Source organism: Musa acuminata, chromosome BXJ3-9 (genome assembly GCF_036884655.1).
Source record: "Musa acuminata AAA Group cultivar baxijiao chromosome BXJ3-9, Cavendish_Baxijiao_AAA, whole genome shotgun sequence".
NCBI classification, from domain to species: domain Eukaryota; kingdom Viridiplantae; phylum Streptophyta; class Magnoliopsida; order Zingiberales; family Musaceae; genus Musa; species Musa acuminata.
The window spans coordinates 45,466,446-45,488,391 of NC_088357.1; the positions used below are offsets into that span (position 1 = coordinate 45,466,446).

The 21,946-nt window shown below is 36.8% G+C and overlaps 2 protein-coding genes across 2 annotated transcripts; one reads left to right on the top strand and one right to left on the bottom strand.

Annotated features, from left to right (window-relative positions):
• The first annotated feature begins 10,532 nt into the window (after positions 1–10,532).
• On the top strand, positions 10,533–11,435 carry LOC135650045 (uncharacterized). Its single transcript, XM_065169125.1, has one exon. The coding sequence runs from the start codon at positions 10,831–10,833 to the stop codon at positions 11,314–11,316; it is 486 nt and encodes a 161-aa protein (XP_065025197.1). The 5' UTR covers positions 10,533–10,830; the 3' UTR covers positions 11,317–11,435.
• Positions 11,436–14,678: 3,243 nt separating this feature from the next.
• Positions 14,679–17,146, bottom strand: LOC135649018 (E3 ubiquitin ligase PQT3-like). Its single transcript, XM_065167112.1, has 8 exons — positions 16,939–17,146; positions 16,672–16,823; positions 16,422–16,495; positions 16,138–16,203; positions 15,877–16,033; positions 15,596–15,744; positions 14,962–15,111; positions 14,679–14,846 (listed from the first exon to the last, which is right to left on the bottom strand). Exons 3-8 carry the CDS (start codon positions 16,435–16,437, stop codon positions 14,716–14,718), a joined length of 669 nt encoding a protein of 222 aa, XP_065023184.1. The 5' UTR covers positions 16,438–16,495; positions 16,672–16,823; positions 16,939–17,146; the 3' UTR covers positions 14,679–14,715.
• Positions 17,147–21,946: the final 4,800 nt, after the last annotated feature.

Genomic DNA, 21,946 nt, shown 5'->3' on the forward strand with positions numbered 1-21,946 from the left:
TCACCAAAACAGAGGAGAGTCCTCCTAAGCGTCGTCTTTGCTTCCACTGAAACCTCTCTCTCTCTCTCTCTCTCTCTCTCTCTCGCGTCTTTTACTGACTGTGACTGCAATCAATGCCGCAGTTATTATTTCTTTTATGGTAATTACTCTGAAACAGATGGCATTGGCAGAATAATTAGAGAGAGAGAGAGAGAGATGATTGCACTACGCATTCAATCCAAATCAGTACGGAGGTTTAATCTTTACTGTGACACTGATGTGAGTCTGAAATGAACAGTATAGCTCAGAAACTGTAGCAGGGTTTTTGGCTTGGCTTAGCAAAGAGAGAATTGTTGATGACTATCATATTCATTTTTCTAAAAAATAAAAAAATAAAAGTTCATATTTTCTTGTATATTACAACATACTTGCAAATATGAAGTTCGAATTCGGTCAATGGTTAATGTTTAATATTTAATGAGTCAAGAACATTATCTGCAAATTTATCATTTTATTTATCTATCATAATATTTACTTAGCAGTGGATGACATCACAATGCCTGGCAAAAAAAAAAAAGTGATTTTTTGGTGAAATTACATATTTATTTCCCTAATTTGAGTTTAACAAATAAATCCATGTAAAACTCAAAAAATTACCATCATGTGACTATCAGCATAATAATGACATTAAAATTTTGACTAGCATTAACACTTTTTCTAGAATATCATGTATCTATTAAATCAATAATTTTCATATTTTCTACTTTTTTTTTAACTCATTGGTACTCATGGTTGCTAGTGATTAGCCTATATGGAGGTGAATAATTAAAGCAATATTAGTGATTAGCCTATATTCTAAACCATAATATGAAGGGGCAAATATGATGTTTTCTAACATTTAAAGGATAGATATGTGAAACCATTGGGTGGTGTGGCCTACTAGTTTTTGTTGAAGCCTAGTTTGAGTTGTTGCTTGGTGACAATCATTGGTGGCCTTGAAGTGGGAAGGTGTTTATTCCTTTACTTCGCTTTAGCTGGTAGGGGTTGGAGTAGGGGAGGACCATGGAATTTTATGGCAGTCATAAATGGAAAATCACCATTCTGTGATACTAAACCTTGGATGTAAAAAGTCCATTAATTGAGACAAAAGCACTAAAAGTTAAGGTTCTTTCTTTTTCTCATATATAATTTGTTCAACAATGTCCTGACCATGGTTAAATGGAAGTATTACCATGTGTAGAGGAAGAAAAATGTTTTGGAGTATGATGGAATTGTTCTTGGGGACCTAAAGTGCATCTCTTGATTGCTTGTTGGCTAGTGGAGAAGCTTGGTCTTGTGGGGTTATATTTTATAAAGGCAAAAGGTTCTTGTTGACTAAGTCCAATGTTTCAGAAAGGTGGTAATAGAGAATTAGATGATTGAGGGCCACAGGCATTGCACTGTTCTAACAGATGGAATGGTATGAAGGAGGACAATCAGTCTTGCTAGGGAAATAGTTTGTCAAAAAGCATCAAAAGTTTTTTCTTTTTTTTGTTGAGGGTTCAACCAAGTTGTTGATGTGTGTTTTAATCTTGTAATTTTCTCATATATTAGCCCCAAGTATACAATCATGAAGTTGGGCAAAACTTCATGATCACAAAAAAATTTCTACCTTAATCATACTCTTCCTCCTAATAATAGCTCTTGATTTGATGCTTGAAGATGTATCATTAGAAACCTCCAAGGTTTGGTGGAACAGTGTGTTGAAAACTCAAAACACCCAGAATTAAATAACCAACCTTTGAAAAATATGATTTGTTTGTTCTGTGCTTTCATCAGCTACATATCAAGTGGACCCTCATAGTATCATCTCAATGTCCACATTCAATCATATTATTGATTTGTAAATGTAGCTCCTGTAGATGTTTATTAGAGATTGAGTGACAGAAATCTTATTAGTCATAAATAATTGGCTTTCATTTCAATAACTATTCAGTGCAGTTATTAGTCAAATCTGGATTTATGCCACTGAGGCCCTCAAACACATCAAAATAGTCCATTGAACAACCCAACTGACTTGACTTTTCCTCATCTCTGATGCAAGACTTCCTAGCCAACTTGTGATTCTTCTAATCCAGTTTTGTAATATGATCAGGTCTACAAGTAAGTACAAGCCACATATTTGTTGAGAGCAGTACATGTATTTGAAATCATTTGATGGTGTTGTGCAAGAAACAGTTTCCTGAAGTTCACAGTGCTTAGCAGTAGAAGCTGAAGAGCATCTGAATTATTGTGGAAGCTGAAGAATACAGGAAGCATATTTCACTATCATTTGATGGATCAGTGCAAGCAACAGGCCACTTTTTTCTGAAGTTAACAGTGTAGGACCTTGAAAATTGAGTAGTATAAATTTAATATTATATGAAATTTTGTGGAAGCTGAAGAATACAGGAAGCATCAATTGATGGATCAGTGCAAGCAACATCCCACTCTTTGCTGAAGTTATCAGTGGTGGAAGCAGAAGAACATATAAATTATATAGAAATGAATGTTGAGTAGCAGAAGCTGCAGAGCATCTGAATCTTTGTATAAGCTGAAGTTACAGGGAGCACCATTTGGTGGATCAGTGCAAGCAACAGCACACTATTTGATGAAGTTACCAGTAGCAGAAGCTGAAGAGCATATAAATTATATAAGAGTATCTGGATTTTTGTACAAACTGAAGAATACAGGAAGCATCACTTGATGGATTAGTGCAACCAACAGCCCAACTTTTGCTGAAGGTAACAGTGTAGGACATTGAATATTGAGTGGTAGAAGCTGAAGAGTGTCTGAATTATTGTAGAATCTGAAGGATAAAGGAAAAATGTTCCACTGTCATTTGATGGATAAGTGCAAGCAACATCCTACTCTTCGCTGAAGCTAACAGTGTAGGACCTTGAATGTTGAGAAGTAGAAGAAGAGGAAGAGCATCTGAATTATTACAGAAATGATTCATATGCAGACAAGAGAAAGAGGAAGATGCTATTGGCTTGTTCTCATGTCTTGCTTGGGTCATGAGGCTGCAAGAAGTCTGTTTGAAGGGGCCAACAATGACCACAGTACAGTGACCACCTACAATTGTAGCTATTTTTAATGATCCATTTGTTCCCATAGGTGTAGGCAGATGGATTGTAGACCTTTGGTGGGTTAAGTGACAATGGATTATAGACATTTTCTAAAGAACATATTACAGTTGGATAAAGACCAAAATAACTGTGTTTAAGTGTCATTATTATGACTCAAAAGCCATTTGTTTTGAGCCATCCTTGTTGGAGTTATTTGTAATATCTAGATTTGATTGTCATATCCATGATATCATGATAATTTAATAAGAAGGATCTTTGTCATGACACTAGCATTTGTCCCTATAATGAGTGCATAAAGTAAGTTTTTGTCATAAATTATCTCTGTCTTCTTGGATGAGAAGTTAAAAGCCAAGGTAATCAAGTGCACAACATCAATGTCTTCTTGGGGGTGTAGTTGGTGCTGAGGTCCCATACCCTTTTTCTATGTTATTTTCCTCCCATTGAGGGAGGGGGGTGTTATCAACAATTCAAAAGTGGGGCCTAGTCATGATGACTGGTTGATGCTTGCCACATAATGAGTTAAAATTGGCAATGGTTAAGGTGGATAAGTACAAAGAGATTGCAACATTATGAGTTCATCATTCACTCAATCACTTGTGCACCATTTATACCACTTTCTTTTGTGTTGCTTACTTTGAGGGCAAGTTTGACACTATTTATCCTACTGTTTTCTGTTTAACAAATAAAAAATTTAAAATCAAGTGATTTTTTAGGTTATTACTTTTATTAAGAACACATTTCCACTTCTGAATATTTTCAAATTGGGATTCATCTAGATGTTGTTGCTGTCACTAGGAAAACAAGAAATTGACAAAGAAGTTGATGTTAAATTTTAAGCAACAAAGATACCTTCAAAAATGAAAATGTAAAAGAAACAGTTCATGTCTCTACTTAGTTTCTGAAAACTTAATGCATGCATTACAATTTTTAAATGCATACTTGGGTTTGATACCTTTTTTTAATTAAAAAACTTCTTTTCAAAAGAAAAAAAATTATGACTTTATGGTTTTTGACATAGACTTTGTTACAATGATTAAGTTGTTCCTTTGAAAAACCGGGTTCAAGTAATGGAAACGAAAACCGTCTGTTTGTATTTAACGGTAAACTATGTATGTTATGTTGATCCTCCCTAGACCTCATGTAAAGGAGATGGAATAAAAATTTCAATGCTATAATTACTTCCAATCATTATGTAGACTTTAACTTTTGCATAATAAATCTTGGTTGGAAAATTGTATGACCAAAGGAAATTAATTATAAGCGAAACAAACCAATGCTTAATTTCCCACTAAGAACTATAACAACCTAAATGTGATATGAATAAATCCATAATTAAACTACAAATTCTAAAACCACTAGTTATATTTTGGTTTCATTAAGTTTATGCACCATTTTATAATGAGAAATATAATCTGTATTATTATTTTATATCACGGAGCCTAAAACTTAACATGCATCGCTTATTTTTTGCAAAATCCATGACACAATTTCAATTTTTAACTCATATATAGAATGATCTACACATTCATTAGATAGAACAAAATAATATCATATCATAGATTACAAATCCTTTAGATTTATAAATCATCACATGAAAATGAAAAAAATCCCAAAACCATCCACAAACAGCCAAAATAAGTGCCCTAGGCAAATTAAGTGATAGATGATTTATCCACTATTTTATAAAAGATTTTTAATGCACCATGTTTTCGTCAAGATAGAGACACAGAGGACAATAGTTTCCATATCCAGATTGATGGAAGAGTTTCTCCAAAACATAATATCCAGTGATGCCTTATCTGTTGGAAGTGGGTGGTGTAACTTCAAAAACTAAACCATATAATAATGATATATGAGATACTTATATAAAAGATAAGTGTCATTCAAACATGAGAAGCTCCTTAATTGAAATTTTAGTAATGCAACAATATTTGGGAAACAATTTATATTTCATCATGTAAATCAAAGATCACAGAAAAGAGCTGAGTCTTCTTTTTCAACCATTGCAAGTCCAATCATGGCATTTGGAAGTGCATGTTATGCTTCTTGAATGAGTAGTATCAAAGCTTAGAAGGAAAAAAGCTTCATGCTAATAGACATGGTCTCCATATTACTTAAGTTGGACCTTGGTGACCCTATCAGTGGGCTGATGGATTATGCCTTCTCTTCATATCTTAATCACCCAAGTGGTTGTTCCTTTCACTGCTGATGATAGATGGAGTGTGTATTGGCAGAAAAGGATGACTTACAAGCACTTCAATTTGAATAGGACAAATTCCATGTTCCATCAAAGTCTCTCTTCAATTGTTGCCTCACATAGCCAAATTGTGGTTCCATCACATATGATCACATAGATGTTGATTCTCATTTCTTGTGTGGGTCACTGGACAGGATTGGTTGGGAAGGAAGAAATGGAAGGAGTTATGTTTTCAAAGATGATCTTGTCCTTCTCAAAATTGGTGTTTGGCTATTGAGAACACAAGATTTTGATGTCTGCAAACAATGGTGAGTCATTTTATAAACTTTTTGGTAGATTCATCAGTGTGGAACTTTGAATTTGATTGCCATCATGACTTAACATATAGTAAATTAAAAATTATTTAAGCTAAGACTTCCTGCTTATTTTTAAGTTTACAGAGAATAAGATAGAAAGAAAGAAAGAGCCCAAAGTTTTGTTCAAATTTTGGCTGCTTGCACCAGAATCAAGCTTAAACAAATTTAGTTTCTAGCAAATTTCAAGCAAATGTTGAGACACAACCCTTTAATTCATCCGATGAAATTGATCTAATTTCTAGCTTGAATTTTAATCTAGTGCCAAATCAATTTTTTTTTGTTGATGTCATTTCAGAAAGAATATATATGATTTTCATAATAAATAATCACTTTACAGCTTTTTGGGACAGCCTCAAACTTTCTGAATCTTTTAAGATGGTTAAACTCTGTCATAGTTATAGAGAAGATAATCACTGTGTTGATTGGTCTAACTTTTTTTGGGACAACTGTGATACATGGGGATAATTGAAATAATTTATTTTTGTAAAAATAAAAAAGAAAAGAGAACATTGTAGATACACTATGCATATGACTGGTTTAGTCAGGTGTTCAGGCTTAATGTTGTTACCTTCAAACTTGACTTCAATGTTCAAACTTGAATCTTTAATGCTCCAACAGATATTAATTAAGCTGGAAAAAGTAGATGAGCAGCAGCTCCTCACAAGCAACCTGGTTCAATTGCTGGCCATTAAGTCAAAGAATATCTACTCTGCCTGTGAAACCATAAGAAAGAAATCCATTTGCCTGCCACAGAGTTTCAAAAGTGACAGAACTAACAAAGATCAAGGATATGGACAAAAATCATGTCAATGATGTGATCAGGTAGTATCAATCAACAAATTTTGCAGCAAAATATCGACATACTGAAAGGGGCTGCTAAATTTCTCCCTTGTTTTATTGGTCACCAATTTAAGCTCTTAAATGAAGAATAATCCAAAGTTGCAATCAGTTAAAAGTTGGGAATTGACAAGTAGACCTTGACAGAATGCTTTACTAACACCATACCATGCAACAGTCAAGTTCATCTTATCATAATTTACAGAAAATATTATGAACTCCACATATAACTTTTGAAGAACTCCACATTCAATTCAATATGAAGGATTTAGAAGGTAAAGAGATGATTCTTGATTGATAGTGAGAGCAAAACTTGTGCTTTAATGGTTGTCTTAGCACTCTGAATGTTAGAAGCAATCAGAATCTTACTATTTTCCAGTTTAAGAAGTTTAAGTAAATATTTTGAGGTGGAAATGTCATTCTCTACTCCCTGAATTTGTCATTGATTCTAAATGAACATGATGCTCAAACTAACAGCTTTTCTCCATAATATTACAGGATGCTATTTTAAATGAAAAACGAAGATTGCTCAGGCTATGAAATAATATGATCATGAAACATTGCAATTACAACATGGAATTTGGATCCCTACCTTGTTTGGGATTTCATGATAAGGAAAAGTATAAGTCCTTGGTTCAAATCAAGTAGTTTTGGATGAGAAAAGACTTTCACAGTGTCGTTTGATATATTGATCAGACAAGTTAGCATACATAATGAATCCCTACAGCTCTGCCTGAAGTAAAAGAAAGTTGCCTTCAAGGTGTTGATTTCAAGCTGAAGACCATATTGTTCTAAAGAACAATATCACTAGCATCTTGTGGATGCTCTATGAAACAATGGAATCTATCCAAATTAAGGCTGTACCAAGTCACCTATTGAAAGCTCCAGTGGAATGTCATCAGTTCTGGACTTTGTTTTCTTCTCTGTTGAAAACAAAATGCAAACCTCTTGACACCCACTTCTGAGGCCCAGTGTCAGCAATAGTAGCCTCAGGATCAGGCTTGCCCAAGAAGGTTTCAAATCAATTATTAAATTCAACTTGCAACAAGGTGCAGTATAGTGTCCACAAAGAAAAGCTGGAGATGAGGTCAAAAAGGAGTAAATTCAATGTGGTCTAATTTTGGCACATAGAATCTTCAAGTATGTGGCACCAGATGCAGCCCACAGTTAGATAATTTCATCTCAAAAGAAATGGTGACCCAACCATAGGATAACAAAAGCTAGAAATGATGACAACAAAGATCTTTGAGATCAAATTTATCTGTTTCTTGGTTTCAATTTCAGTCCTCACTGACCTAAACATTTCAAATTTGATGTGGGTGTCACTATTGATCTGGAAATTATCCTTCTACCACTCCAATTAAGGAAACAGATGCAACTAAGTTCATATTTGTGTTGCATGAATTAGACAGGTTACCTTAGAAAGAGAAAGTGGCAAGCAGATTTATCTGTTTCCACAACTTTCAGTGAATTTTTCCTGGTTGTATTCTCCTTCTTTCCTTTTTTTCTGAACAATCTTGATAAATATTCTACTAGTAGTCTCTTTCTACATGCATAGTAACATAAGCAACAAGTTGTTGAATGAGACCTGTTGGTATAGCTTTTTCCAGCTGCCTGACATCATTGAAACTGACATTATGTGCCCATAAAAACTTTGTGCTGCACTTGATGTGATTCCTTGGTACAATTACTCAACCAGACATATCCATCAATGCAATATTGTCTAATGAGCATGTCAGATCAGGTGCATTCCATATGCTTCTCCTGACCATTCATTAATCATTTGCCTTAGTGAGAAAGAAATTGTTCTGCAGGCTTCTACAGTGAACTTCTGCATGGAGATTGCTAATTATGTGGACTGAATCACCTCTTGAAAGAGTTAAGGATGATGTCTTCAGTCCACCTAAATAGCTTGTTCCATTTTGCAGGATTGCAGTCGCAGCTAAATCTCTTACTAAATCAATGATCAACTTTGTTGTCACTTATTCTTTAGTATGATATTTTGATTTCATTTAATAACATGAGAAAACCTGAGCTAATTTGTCTGTTGCTTAAATTCCAACATAAGAGCAGCATTATCCATGGGAGAAAAACCAGTAGAAAGGAAGCCCAAGAACTCAAACAACAGAAGCATCAGGAATTTAAATTGCAGCACAGAGTAGGTATGAAACCTTTTACTGTCAGTCTTTCCATAGAACAAAAACAGGGAGACATAAGCTATATTATTTTATGCTGATCTCCAGTAATCAAAACCAGCAGTTTCTAAGGAACAGTAAGCACCAATGCAAGTATATACTGATGCATCTTTTCCCTTCATTTACTCTTTAAGCAATGCCAGTTTCTCTGGCAAAGCAGATTTAGTGGATCACATTTGAGACTACAGTGACAAGGAAGTAGGATAAAGTACTGCTACCAAGTCCACAAAGATCTGACTATAATTAAGTATCAGAATACCTTCAACAAAGAGATGAAGTACTTCCTAACATAATGTAGTTGATCAGCTTTGCTAAATTAAGTGCAGGATTTGTGTGGCATGGCATGAGGTGTGGATTATGCTATTGATGATTGCTGTTGCATGTCCAGTAATATGAACCATTTGAGCATCAGATATGGCCCAAAGCAGGCTTTCACATTTGTTGGGTTAGGCATAAATTATTTTCGTGTTTGATGAGTTGTACATAGAAAAGCAACGCGGAGGCCACGAACAACGACGACGAGAGTAAAAGAGTACAAAAATGTAAAAATAAAAAACGATACACCTTCCAAGAAAGATTCAAAAAATAATTTTTTTTAATAAATAAAATTTAATTTTTCTTTCCTTAGTCATTCACGACTCACGAAAAAGATCATGAGATCACTATTCGATGACTTTTAAGATTCAACTCATTCAAACCCTAATGAATAAGACTTGAGAATCGATGTGTATTCCAATCAAGCTCATAATCATCGATATATTCGTATTAGTGATGTTATTATTGCTAGAAATATCAAAAGTAATTAGAATTGTAATTGGTGGTAGAACTTAAATGTGACAGTAATATGATAATACTTTACGATGATACCTATTTATAGTAAATATAAAAAAAATAGATTTATATGTAATTATCGATGGAGAAAGATGATGTATGATATTGTTGTCATCCTCACCTAATCTAGTTTTTTAAGATAGAATTCTTTTTGATTTGTGCATGAAACCTGATCTAAACTTGATCCAATCGAACAGGCTTGAATGGCAGTGATTGGACCGGGCCGGTGCGCCACGAGTCGTGGTCGCCATATAAGCATTAGATATTTCTGGCACACCGTCTCGTGATCCGTCACCGACGTCAGATCACATCCGAACGGTTCGTGCTGCCCTCAGATTCCCTCTTTGTGGGCCCCAGCCTGCATCGGTACCACAGTCGAAATCGCTTTGCAAGGTTCCCCCAAGAAGCCCCGACTTTAGTCACGACTTATACTACGACAACCTGGCGTTGCCTTATCACCAAGCTGGGGATGCGATGGGTGTGGGGGTACGTCGCGACTTTAGTCGCCGTATACGTTCTCCGTCAGTTGCATCAAGCGGACTACGGCGTCGCGACAAGTCATCACGGAAAAGAGTGTGTCATTTGTCGCGTACGAAAGGTATCTCCGATTTTCGAAGAAAAGTTTCACGTCCCCGATTTCCTACTCAGAATCTTAATCTTGTTTCTATAGGGACCCACTATTCATGTGGACCCTCATGTCTGTGAGTAAGAGGGAAAGTTGTTGGAGTAGTCGTTTGGGACGTGCATTTGAACTACTCTTTTCTAATTTCGCGGCGTTTTTGGTTACAACTTCAAGGAAATCCCGGTGCGTTATCCCCAAAGGTAGTTTCCGGATCCAGTCCAAACATACCTTCACTAAAACCTTCCAAACCCTGCATCAGGAACGTCCAATTCTACGGAGATCACCTTAAACTCCGTATACCATCGGCGAAGCTGCTTCCATCCGTACGATCTTTGGCGAGGATCCTAAATTGATCGAATCCGAAGTCCACGTAACCCCGGAGATCTTGTTCCCATAACGCCCCTCTAAAGTTTTCCTTTCGTTCCCCAAACACCCGTTTCTCTGCTCTCGGCTCGCCCTATTTCTTCTGTCGAATTGCCCTCCGCTTCGGAGTTAGGGTTCATCTTCGCTCCCGAATCGAAGGGTTTATTCCGTCGATTGCGCTACTTGATTTCGATCAAAACTGGTGTTTTTAATCTTCAATCCTGGTTTTGATCCCGATCGAGATTTCCGGGAGAGTTTGACATCCGATCGGTGTTTGCTGTGCTTTTTCGTTTTTGGGGTTAGATTTGAGGTTTTTAGGGTAGATTAGCGTTCTGCAGGAGGTATGAGGGTTCATCCAGCACCCAGGAAGCGGAACATCACCTTCCGCTACGACGTGAATCCGGCGGCCACCGCCGCAGCCGTGCTCAACCGGCAAAAGAAGCTCCGCCGCCTGCCCCACATCTTCAGCAAGGTCTTGGAGCTTCCCTTCGAGGCCGATGCTGACGTAGCCATCGAGGAGAACTCCGAGGGCTTCCGGTTTGTCGCGGCCACTGACGATCTCTGGGGCAACGTCCGAGCCCACGCGATCGAGATACACCCCGGGGTGATGAAGGTGGTGGTACGGGACGGCGGCGGCGTCGACCTCGAGGAGGGGCTCGAGCTCGATCGATGGAGGTTCCGGCTGCCGCCCTCCACCCGGCCGGCGCTGGCCACCGCCTCTTATACCGGCGGCGTGCTCGTGGTAACCGTGCCTAAGGGGGCGAGGTCCGAGGAGGAAAATGGAGGAGCACAGGAATTCCTCGGTGGCCGTCTGGTAATTGTACAGTAAGTCTATGATGCTATGTTCTCGCTGTTTCGATTTCGGAGTCATGGAAGAACAATTAATGCCTGGCACTCTTGAAACTAATTATCCTCGATGTAATTACGAGAGGTTGCTATTTCTTTTGATTCGCACTCTTGCTAAGTTTCATTCAGCTCTGCATACTCTTAAAAATGCGATCTTTTGATACATTTTTCATTTAATTAAACCATGTTGTCAAAGCAGGATCGAGACAACAGTGCCTGTGTTCATGAAGGCTAGGTTGTGCCTCAGACTTTCTTGGTTATTTGAGCATATATGCTACTCATCTTGTTGATAATTCAGCATCTAATCAGTTATGTATTCTGTTTGATGCCTAAGTGTAGTTTATTCATGTATCATGATTTGATGGCATGGCTTCAAAGTAGTGTTCTTTTGGATTGAAGGATGTATTTGGAACCACAGCTACTAAATTCCATCAACCTTTTGGTTTTAGTGATGTGTGTGTGTGTCCATGGTGATGATTATTTCCCTGCCTATACAGTTCCAGTGACCAAATTGTGAGTACAAAATCGTATTGGGGACTTGGGTCTGCAAATTTATAGCATTTTGAAGTGTTCGGTCTCGAGATGTGAGTGATCTTATCTGCTCTAGACTGAGCTGCTGTGCAAAATGCACAAAGTCAAACATCTAAAGGCTTGGGATCATTCTTTTTTTCGTTTCAAATTGATCGTATGTTCGCTAAGTTTTGCATTGCAATTTGGCTGGAATTGATCTCGTATCATTCTTATCCTTTGTTGAGCTTCTTCCACAAGCTTCCACGATCCTAACATTCGAGACACTTCCCAGTTGATCCGTATGCCGATATATCATCCCTTGACATTTCATATACTTGTTCAAGTCGCCTTATTTCACTATCATCTGGATGTTTGTTGCAGTTTGGATCTAACCAGGACTTTATTTATGTCAAGTTTGTGAATCATAACAGTCAATATGTAGGCATCAAGTATTTGCATCCGATATGTTGGTTTAGATCACAAGAGATATATCTTGCAACTATGTGTAGCAAACTTTCTGTAGTTTTTGAATTAGTAAGTATTTATACTGTTCTTCGAACCAAGCTGTATGACTTGAAAATAAGGGAATGTATTGTGTGCCAGCCGATTAAACCTATGAAATGTTTGAAATTTTCTCCTTGAATAGACGATGTTAATGGCATTTTTCATCCTGAACTAAGGAACTTGTTTGTCATTGCCATTGTTCTGGACCTGTTTAGTTGTGGTGTCTGATCATCATATCTATTTATTTAGTATCTAAAGTACACTACCATCTTTTCTTTTTTTTTCTCTTGTGACTAATGATAGAAATGCAGAGGGTTTCTCCCCTCTTGCATACCACATGCAATCTCAAATTCTGTGATGAACAAGTTGTATTATCCTTGTGGCTTGTAAATGTTTGCCGACAGGGCAGTAGCACAAATGATATAAAGTTTGACTCTACTGTCTCTAACTTGAATCCTTGATGTGTTTGCTGAGGCATTTCACCATTGTGAAGTACTATTATTATTTGGCATGTCTTAAGGGTCAAATCTTTTGCTTTCAATTTGTTCTATATAACAGCTTTTTCTAGTTATGGATGGCTTTCATTGTTGATGGAGGGCTGGCTTTAATTCACATCCAAATTATATAGCTAAAAGCAGGTAAGATCTTCAAGAGGAATTGTATCTTCAGAAAAAGTGGGGAGCTTAGAAAAAGGTAATTCGTTTATGCAAGTAATTTATAATTTATTATTTTGGAAAAACAGGTTTCTAAACAAGCAATTGCAATTCTCCTCACTCTGCCTCATCATACTGTCTGCCATCTTCACTGAAATAAAAAATCAACAATGTGGTTTAGCTGCTAGATCATGAACTGTGACTTCATATTGCTGCTGATTCCTCTACTTGGAGATGTTCCAGTCCCAGCAAAAGCTAGCAAGTTTTAGCATCTTATTCTTCTCACAGTGGTGTCCTTTTGACCTGAGTGTTACAGGAAAGGAGGGTCACTCCAGAGAAGAGAATAAAGCTGGCAAGACACAAAATATAGTAGGCTTCCTTTAGGGTATGAAGTACACTTTGCATTGGACTATGGGTGGACAAAGGGAACCCAACCAAAGTCAAATACCAAGCAAAAAAGAAAGGTTAGAAACAAAGATTCAATTGGAAATTGTGTGATGGAATGGTGTTCTTGTTATCTGCAGGCATATTCTTCTTTTTTTCTACAAAGTAGGAACCTTTGAAGGCTGGCAACACAAAAGCATCACAATGAACGGCCACAACAATGTCAGCATCACAATAAGTTAATGCGAAGGAAGGTGACAAGCGCTGGTAGATGCGATAACTCACAATAAGTTCTGCAATGGAATGTGCAATGGCTTCTCAAGAAAGAAGCCATCAGATAATGACTGATGTAACTTCTCAAAAAAAAAAAAAAATACTTCTTTTTATTCATAATCGTTGCATTACAATTTTTGCCTATAAAAAGAAGAAAAAAAATTTCACTCAAACTTCTCACTTAGTGAGACAATCTCACATGAATCCAAAATCTTTTTCTTCGTTTTAGTATTTTCGTCACTATCATCGGCGCATCCTTTTCTTTGCTCTATTGTCTTCGTCGTCATCACGCTCCTACAATCAACCGTTTTGGCATAATATTAGTGTGAATCGAGGCATTGGGCAAATAAATTAAAATATATTAATATGAAGAGAAAAAAACAATATTAGTCATGGATCTCTTTAATAATTTCATTATTAGGCCTGATTTTAGATTTGATTTGCGACAAACTTAAGATAAATGAGTAAATAATTTTAGCCTTACATGTTTAGGTAATATATGAATTGTTTCAAAACCAATAACAAATAAGCTACAATGTTTAATTATCCTGAATAAACTACATATATCTTTTGTCCATACCACAATGTATTTAGTTAAAGTAAAACATTTGAATTTGTTATAATTTTTAATAAAATCATCTTTGATCTCCATTAATATTAATTGCTTCATTTCCACAATTCCTCTTACATATTATGCCCATCCCATGATAAACACAGAACAAGTTATTGACTTAATAATTATCTCATTTAACTTTTAAATCTAAAAAGCACTTGCTGATCACGGAATACCGCCGTGTACGCAAACCTTATCGTCGAGATGTCCATTATTCTCGAGTATATAACCTAATTCCATTTGCTTTGATGCGCATCTCACAACGGCGAGAAAATATCGATCACATATCAAAATAGAGAAATTTGCTAGGAAGCTTTAAAAATCACAAAAATCGACTTCGATGCATCCAGCACGACTACCGCGAGAAAATATCGATCACATATCAACTCTTGCTGTAATTTGAAATCATTCATTCAAGCCCATCTAATGCTTCGTGGTACCAATATCATACAACGACATTCACGACAATTTGATGAACAAAAACAACAAAAATGGTGCGAGACGATGCCTTCTGTTTACTCATGGAGGCCACAGAAAAAACTGGAGAGAGAGCTTTTGATGTCGCCGATCCCATATCTGATAAAAGAGCAAGTGTTACATTATGCACAATAACTTAAAATCTAGCACGATTATTATTAACTAATAAAAAGTGGTACTAGGCCAAACAAGCATCGATATCGAAATGACTTACCTGAGCTTCCAGCACTGCTTGACCTACTGCTTATAACCAGGAAGCTATTGATTGTTTCCCTAAGAGTCACATTTGGGATTAAGTCATCTGCGACCAGATATTTGGCCCCACAAATGCACATTGATTTGGTGATGATGTGGTCCCTTATGCCTGAGCATAATAAACAATATAACCAAGTTAAACAAAGAAAAAGTTTTCATCAAGATATATTTCTCACTGAAATATAAAGGACGAAGAAAGCATGAAAACAATTGACTTTTCACCCCATGAAGGAAGATAAAGAGGATAAAGGACTATTAGGTAGTTAAGAAATAACTTAAATAGAAGTAAATCAATCTGGTCAAGATAACGACAATGCAATAGTCAAATCACTTGACATTTAATCGTATTGCATGGCTAGCAAAACAAAAAAAAACCAACAACATCACTCTGTTTTTTAGCCATGAGCAAATATGAGTTTTTTTTTCAAATAATTATTATCAAAAAGTGAAAAAAAAAAAACCACATAGGTTTATGATTATAGACATTTTCAGTTTTGTAAAAAATTTGGAAATAAGAACTATAGATCGAACTAAGAATTAGAAATTCCAACAACAAATAAGAAAACAAGGTTCCCAAATCTTGGCTCACTTACATTGGTCACAGAAACTAGTGAAACAGCACTTGCTACTCATGACGGCATCTTTCATTACTTTCTTACACAATGGACAATTCAGTTCGGGAGGAAGGTCACTGACACGGCAGACAGAAGGAATCCCCTCAATTTCCTTCTCAAAAACAGATCTACGCAGAAAGAAGAATAATCATAAGTAACATATCAAGCAACGCAAAACAGATCTACCCAGAAAAAAGAATGATCGTGAGTAACATATCAAGCTATGCAAAGAGAAGCCCCATGATGAAAAATCAACTTACTCATTTGGCTTTAAAACAGCAGCGACACCATCTGGGAGTGAATAAGAGCCATCTGGAGTGGCCAACAACATAGATCTGGGAATACCAGTTGCCGGTTTCATCTTTTTTATATCAAACTTGGGGTCACCATTCGTAGGACAATGCTGAATGAAATGTCCTGGTGAAGAAAATGTAATAGAACAAACAAATTTGGCTTTAGCACATGCAGAAAAGTAAATCCATATAATAGGAAAATGTCAAGACAAACCACTTTGAACGTACCAGGCATTTTGCATCTATGACAAACGTAGCCAGCCGGTGGTTTCTTGAATCCCAATAAACCATCACCTAACATTAATCAATTCCCAACTTCAGCAGATGTTATCCCAACATAAAACTAAATAGGTAGAAATGCTACGAAATCAAGAGACCATTTTTGTTTCTAATGATAAAAAAAATCCCTAAAAGAAGGCAATCATACAAAAAAAAAAAAAAAAAGAACAGATCACGTGTATGAAAGCTCGAAAGTTTACAAGATTATAAATCAAAAGAATTTCAAGTATTACCAAAACCACAAGCCATTCTTCCACCCCATGTCCTTCCGGTGCTTCCTTCAAAATAATAAACTTCCTTGGGTTGGCTGCAATAAAGGATAATATATGAATTAAACACCGAAAAGTATGCCAGTTCATATATCAGCATGCACCATGTAATTTGTTAACTTTCTCTCTATCTCACTTTACTTTTTTCTATTACTAGAGATTTGAAATAAAAGAGCAATATATGTTGGAAAATGCTCTGGCAAAGATGACCAACCTTTGCCAATCAATAGCAGGTGTGTCAACTAAAGCCTTGATTCTCCTGTCCTCGTCCAATCTACTTAGCACTTGATTACTTGGCTGATCAGCAACCTCATTATGAATAGCAGAAAAGGCTTCCTCAAAGTCACAGGAGTCAGACTCATCAGGCTGAAAAGTTCAATAGAACATATTACTTCTTTCCACATTATAAGCCCATAACCAAGGTGAAAAGAAGCTATAATCAGAAACGTATGTGATTAGATTCAGATATCAGTAGTCTTACAAATTTATAGGAAGAAGATTCAGTTGCTGATGAACCACTTTGTGGCGAAACATCTTCACTACTTTCTGCACTTTTTGGCCTGCCAACCGATAAAAAACTTTAGGTTTTTGATTTCTTCTTTCCGAACTAGAAACCAATGTTACTGCTTGTGTTTTTTTTATCTACTCAATTGTTCCAGAGGTAGCTCAAGAAAAAGTTCATGCAAGCTAAAGACATAAATATAAGGCCTAATTTTTCCAAATTGATCAAGGAAATGCATAAGAATTCAACAAAAGACCAATGTTTGAGTTCATACTCTCCGACAACAATACTCTTGCCCTTTGGCCATGGAATTCGGCGAATCAATACTGATGTGTCTTTTGGTATCATGACTGTATCATCAACATATTCTGAAATAAAGAAGCCATATCAAAAAGATAATTAGATTTCCTTGCCAAGAATTAAATGTAGCAAATCATACAGTACTCTGGAAAAAATAAAACAGACAGCAAGCATAGACAACAAGTAGCTGCAACAGTAAAACTTCCAGCAAAGTAGTTGCGGACGACAAAATTGAGTTACCCTAAACATGGATTAACCAGAGCAAATTACACAACCATAAAGGAATTGAGCAAGAAATTAGTCCTGTCCACAGATCATCAATAATTGCAACGCTTAATCTTCCGAGATAGTGAGTGTTGTAGAAAAGGCCAACCTTCGTTCGTCTGCGCATTCATGACAGTGAGATCGAAATCCCTACCCTTTCCATAACGCTTGGAATGGAAGATTCTCATTTTCAAATTGGCAACAGAGATGGAGGGACCATCAACAGGAAGAGAACAAAAATCCTTAGCACTCTTAAATTTGTAATACACAAACATTGTTTTCTCAGTTCCAGATCGAGAATACATCCTCAGAAGGGTAACAAATTGATACAGAAAACAACAACAACTCTTCCCGAACGAAAGAAAGGATCGTTCTCGCAAGACTTCAGGGAGGCGTGAAGAAGATGCGCCGCAAGATTTGTCAGAGCTACAGGAATGCGGCTGAGGCCCTTCTTGAAGACGGCAGCGAGAACTGCAACGAGGACAGGAAACGGCGAGAGCTGTAGGGATGCGGCCGAGGCTCTTCTTGAAGTCGATGCGAGAACTTCGCGATCGCAGGCCACCAGGAAAGGATCGAGGGGGCGCGGCGCCGGGGATTCGGGAGCGGGGGAGGTCGAACAGCCGATCGACGGAAATCCGAGAGCGAGACAGCGGAGGGTTTGAGGGACGACAACGACGAAGCGATGAAAAGGGACTGACCGTATTGAGCCATTTATAGGGGTCCGAACCCGAATTCGTGTGGGATTGAGATGGATCGAAACGGACGGATTAGGATGGCTTTGATCAGTGGGACCCAATCTTTTAATTATATATTTTTTTTTACTTGTGATTGAAGACAAATTAATTAATAAGATAATATTCTAAAATTGATGGATAAAGATCGGACGACTCCCTGTAACCCTGATCTTTATCCAGATTCGTGCAAGGCTTGATTTATATGGAGATTTAGTTTATGCGATCATTTACGAACTTTCACCTATATTTATATGTTGAGTGATATACATTCTTTAAGATTAGTAAATAATAGATTAATATTTTGAGACTTAAGTAAATAATGAATTAATATCTTTCTAAAAATGCATCTGTCCTATAAATGAAGGATTGCTATCACTCCTCTTTCTAAATTTTACTATCTTTGCATGACGACCTCTGCCAAGATTTATGTGCAGATCTAATTTTATCATCATTATTATCATCCCTCTTTTTTTTTGTTATCAAAGTCTAACACCTGAATTTATCATAAGTTTAAAAGAAGTTGAGAGCAAGATTATTTTATGAGATATGCTATAAAATTGTGTTGGGATCATGAATGACAAGAAACCTGTGATAGCTTATGTTAGTTAAATAATTAAAATATTCAAAGGAAAAAATAGTATTGTATAATCAAGTTGTTTGAGACTGTTTTAAAAACAAACCTAATACTTATTTATAGGAGCCTTTGATAATTATCAAAATTAAATGAGAAATTATTATGTGAGGCAACGAAGCAAAATCGTTGCTCATTACTCGATTCTGATTAGTGAACTAATTCGAGTCAACTCTTTCTCATACTCATCGATTTCTTTCTCCTCCTCCCTTCACTCCTTCTCAACGGAGGGGATGTGGAGGGGACGATGACTAAAGAACGATTGAAGAATGATAGAAAGGGGGCTAAAAGAAAAAGGAGGGAAGAAAATCAAATCACCCCATTCGACTCGATTTGCTCTGATTTAACAAAAGAGCCAATGCAGTCAACCCATGGAGGGTGGCGGTCGACAAAGCTAGCTCGCACACGAATGTAGAGGTGACTGACGGGGCTAGCCCGTGCAAGTGCAGAGTGGATTGGCCGGTGAGGTAGCTCGCACGTGGAGACGTAGGTGGCCATAGGAGGAGAGGGAGCGATCAACATGGACACCCGCACATCGAGGCACTGACAGCTAGGGTAGGGTGGAGTGTGGTGGTCAACAATGATATATTATATATATATTTGCTTTTCTAATTTTTCTTATTTATGTAGGTCTTCTGTGAACTGCACGAGATTAAGGTCTAGACTGACCATTTCGGCCAAATATTGCTTGCGTAACTCATGGCTTAGACAATCCCAACTATGGATATGACAACGTGGGAGTCAAGTGTTAGTCGCATTGTGTTGGGCATCGGTCATGTGGTGCTAAAGTATCAATAACTCTAAAGTCATTACTCCTATATCATTACTTATTTCGACACTTATCTTCTTTCTCATTACTCTTGCATCTTTATATGATTAGTTTTCAAAAAAAAAAAAAAATCAGTGTGATCCAAGCACCTCGATGTTTAAGTTAGTTTATATCAGTTTATTTTATTACTCATGATATAGCATCTCATGGATTAAGGTCTTTGTGATCTCCTCTAGGCAATATAGCATATTCAAAGCCTTTGATACTTTTTTGGAAGTAAATGATAGTTAATTTGTACTAATCACATGGTGAACTAATGAGATATCCAAATAGGTGTCAAAATAGTAATGATATGGCACCTCCTATATCAATATTGATAAACCAATCAATCTAACTTAGTATTTAAAATCTTATTCTAATTATTTTCAATAACATCGACTTATGGTGTGACGACAGAGACTTAATGTGAAGATAGTAGACAACAATAATAGCTCTTGAGAAATGGAGATGGGGAGGAGAGTGAGATATAATACACAGTTTGGAAAAAAAAAAACTTCTTTTTATTCATAATCATTGCATTACATTTTTACCTTAAAAAGAAAAAGAAAATCTACTCAAGCTTCTCACACGATGAGACGAAACCTTACCTCAATCCAAAATCTTTTCTTCATGCTACTATTTTCGTCACCATCGTTGACACATCTTTTTCTTTGCTCTGCTATCTTCATTGTCATCATGCCCCTATAATCGATGGTTTCAACATAAGGTTAGTATGAATCAAGGCATTGCACAAACAAATTAAAACATATTAATATGAAAAGAAAAAAATAAAATCAATTGTGGATCTCTTTAATAATTTTATTAAAGATATTCGATTAAGGCAAGAACTCCACGATTCTAGGCCACTGTGATTTGGCTAAGGCAAGAACTCCACGATCCAAGGCCACCGGGATAGGATACGGGGGCATAGGAAATAATGTCATGGAACTGGGGGAACTCAGGAGCAAGGAAGGTCAAATAGCCGACCAAGGGAAATTGAAGAGCAAGAGGGTGAAGGGTTTGATGGATGAAAATGTCATAGTGAATAGAAGGGACTGATTGTAAAGACCAATTTATAGTAGTTCGGATTCGAATTTGTGTGAGATTAGGATGGATAGGAACGATTTGATCAGTGGGACCTAATCTTGTAATTATATCTTTTTTTAAAACTTATTGATAGAAGAAAAAGTAATTAATAATATAATATTTTAAAATTGGTGGACAAAGATCAAACTATATCACATGTCTCCCGATAACCCTTATTGCTATCCAAATTGGTGTAGAGGCTTGATTTATCTATAATCATAATTGTCATTGCTCATCAATCATCTTCGCTGATCTTTTACCAATATTGATCGTTATATTATCGTGGGATCATTATTAGTTATCGATTGTGCATACTTGCCTGTAAAATTTATGTGGAGACATAGTTTATGTGATAATTTATGAGAGCCACAAGATTTGTCGGAGCTATAGGAATGCGGCTGAGGCCCTTCTTGAAGACGACAATGAGAATTGGAAACACTAACCAGAAGATGCACCGCAAGGTTCTCAATCAATGGTGTCGGAGCTGTAGGGATCCGACCTTTCTTGATGCCGGCAATGAGGACAGGAAATGGTAGGGTTGTAGGGATGCGACCGAGGATTTTCTTGAAGTCGAGGTGAGAACTTCGCTATCCGAGGCCACCGGGAAAGGATCAGGGGGCGCACAAAAAATTAGGGCCATTTATAGTAGTGGGAATCTGAATTCATGTGGGATTCAAATGGATCATTTATTAATTAATCTAAATTAATTAATAAGTTAATATTTTAAAATTGATGGATAAAGATTGAACGATATCACATGTCCTGATAACCCTGATCTCATTGGTGCAAGGCTTAATTTATATTATAATTGATCATCATGTTGTCTTAGGATTGTTATTAATAGTTATCTATCGTCCATATCAAGTCGATAACGAGAACTAGAAACATTGACTAGAAGATACACCACAATGTTCTCGATCAATGGTGTTGGAGCTGTAGGGATCCAGCCCTTCTTAATGCTAGCAACAAAGAAAGGAAATGGTAGAGCTGTAAGGATTTGGCCGACGTCATGGAATCAAGGGATTTGAGAGCGAGGAAGGTCGAATAGCTGACCAAGGGAAATCGGAGAGCGAGAGGGGGAAGAGTTTGAGGAACGATAACGAGTGAAAGGGACTGACTTGAAAGAGCAATTTTATAGCGGTCGAAAACAAATGGATCAATAAG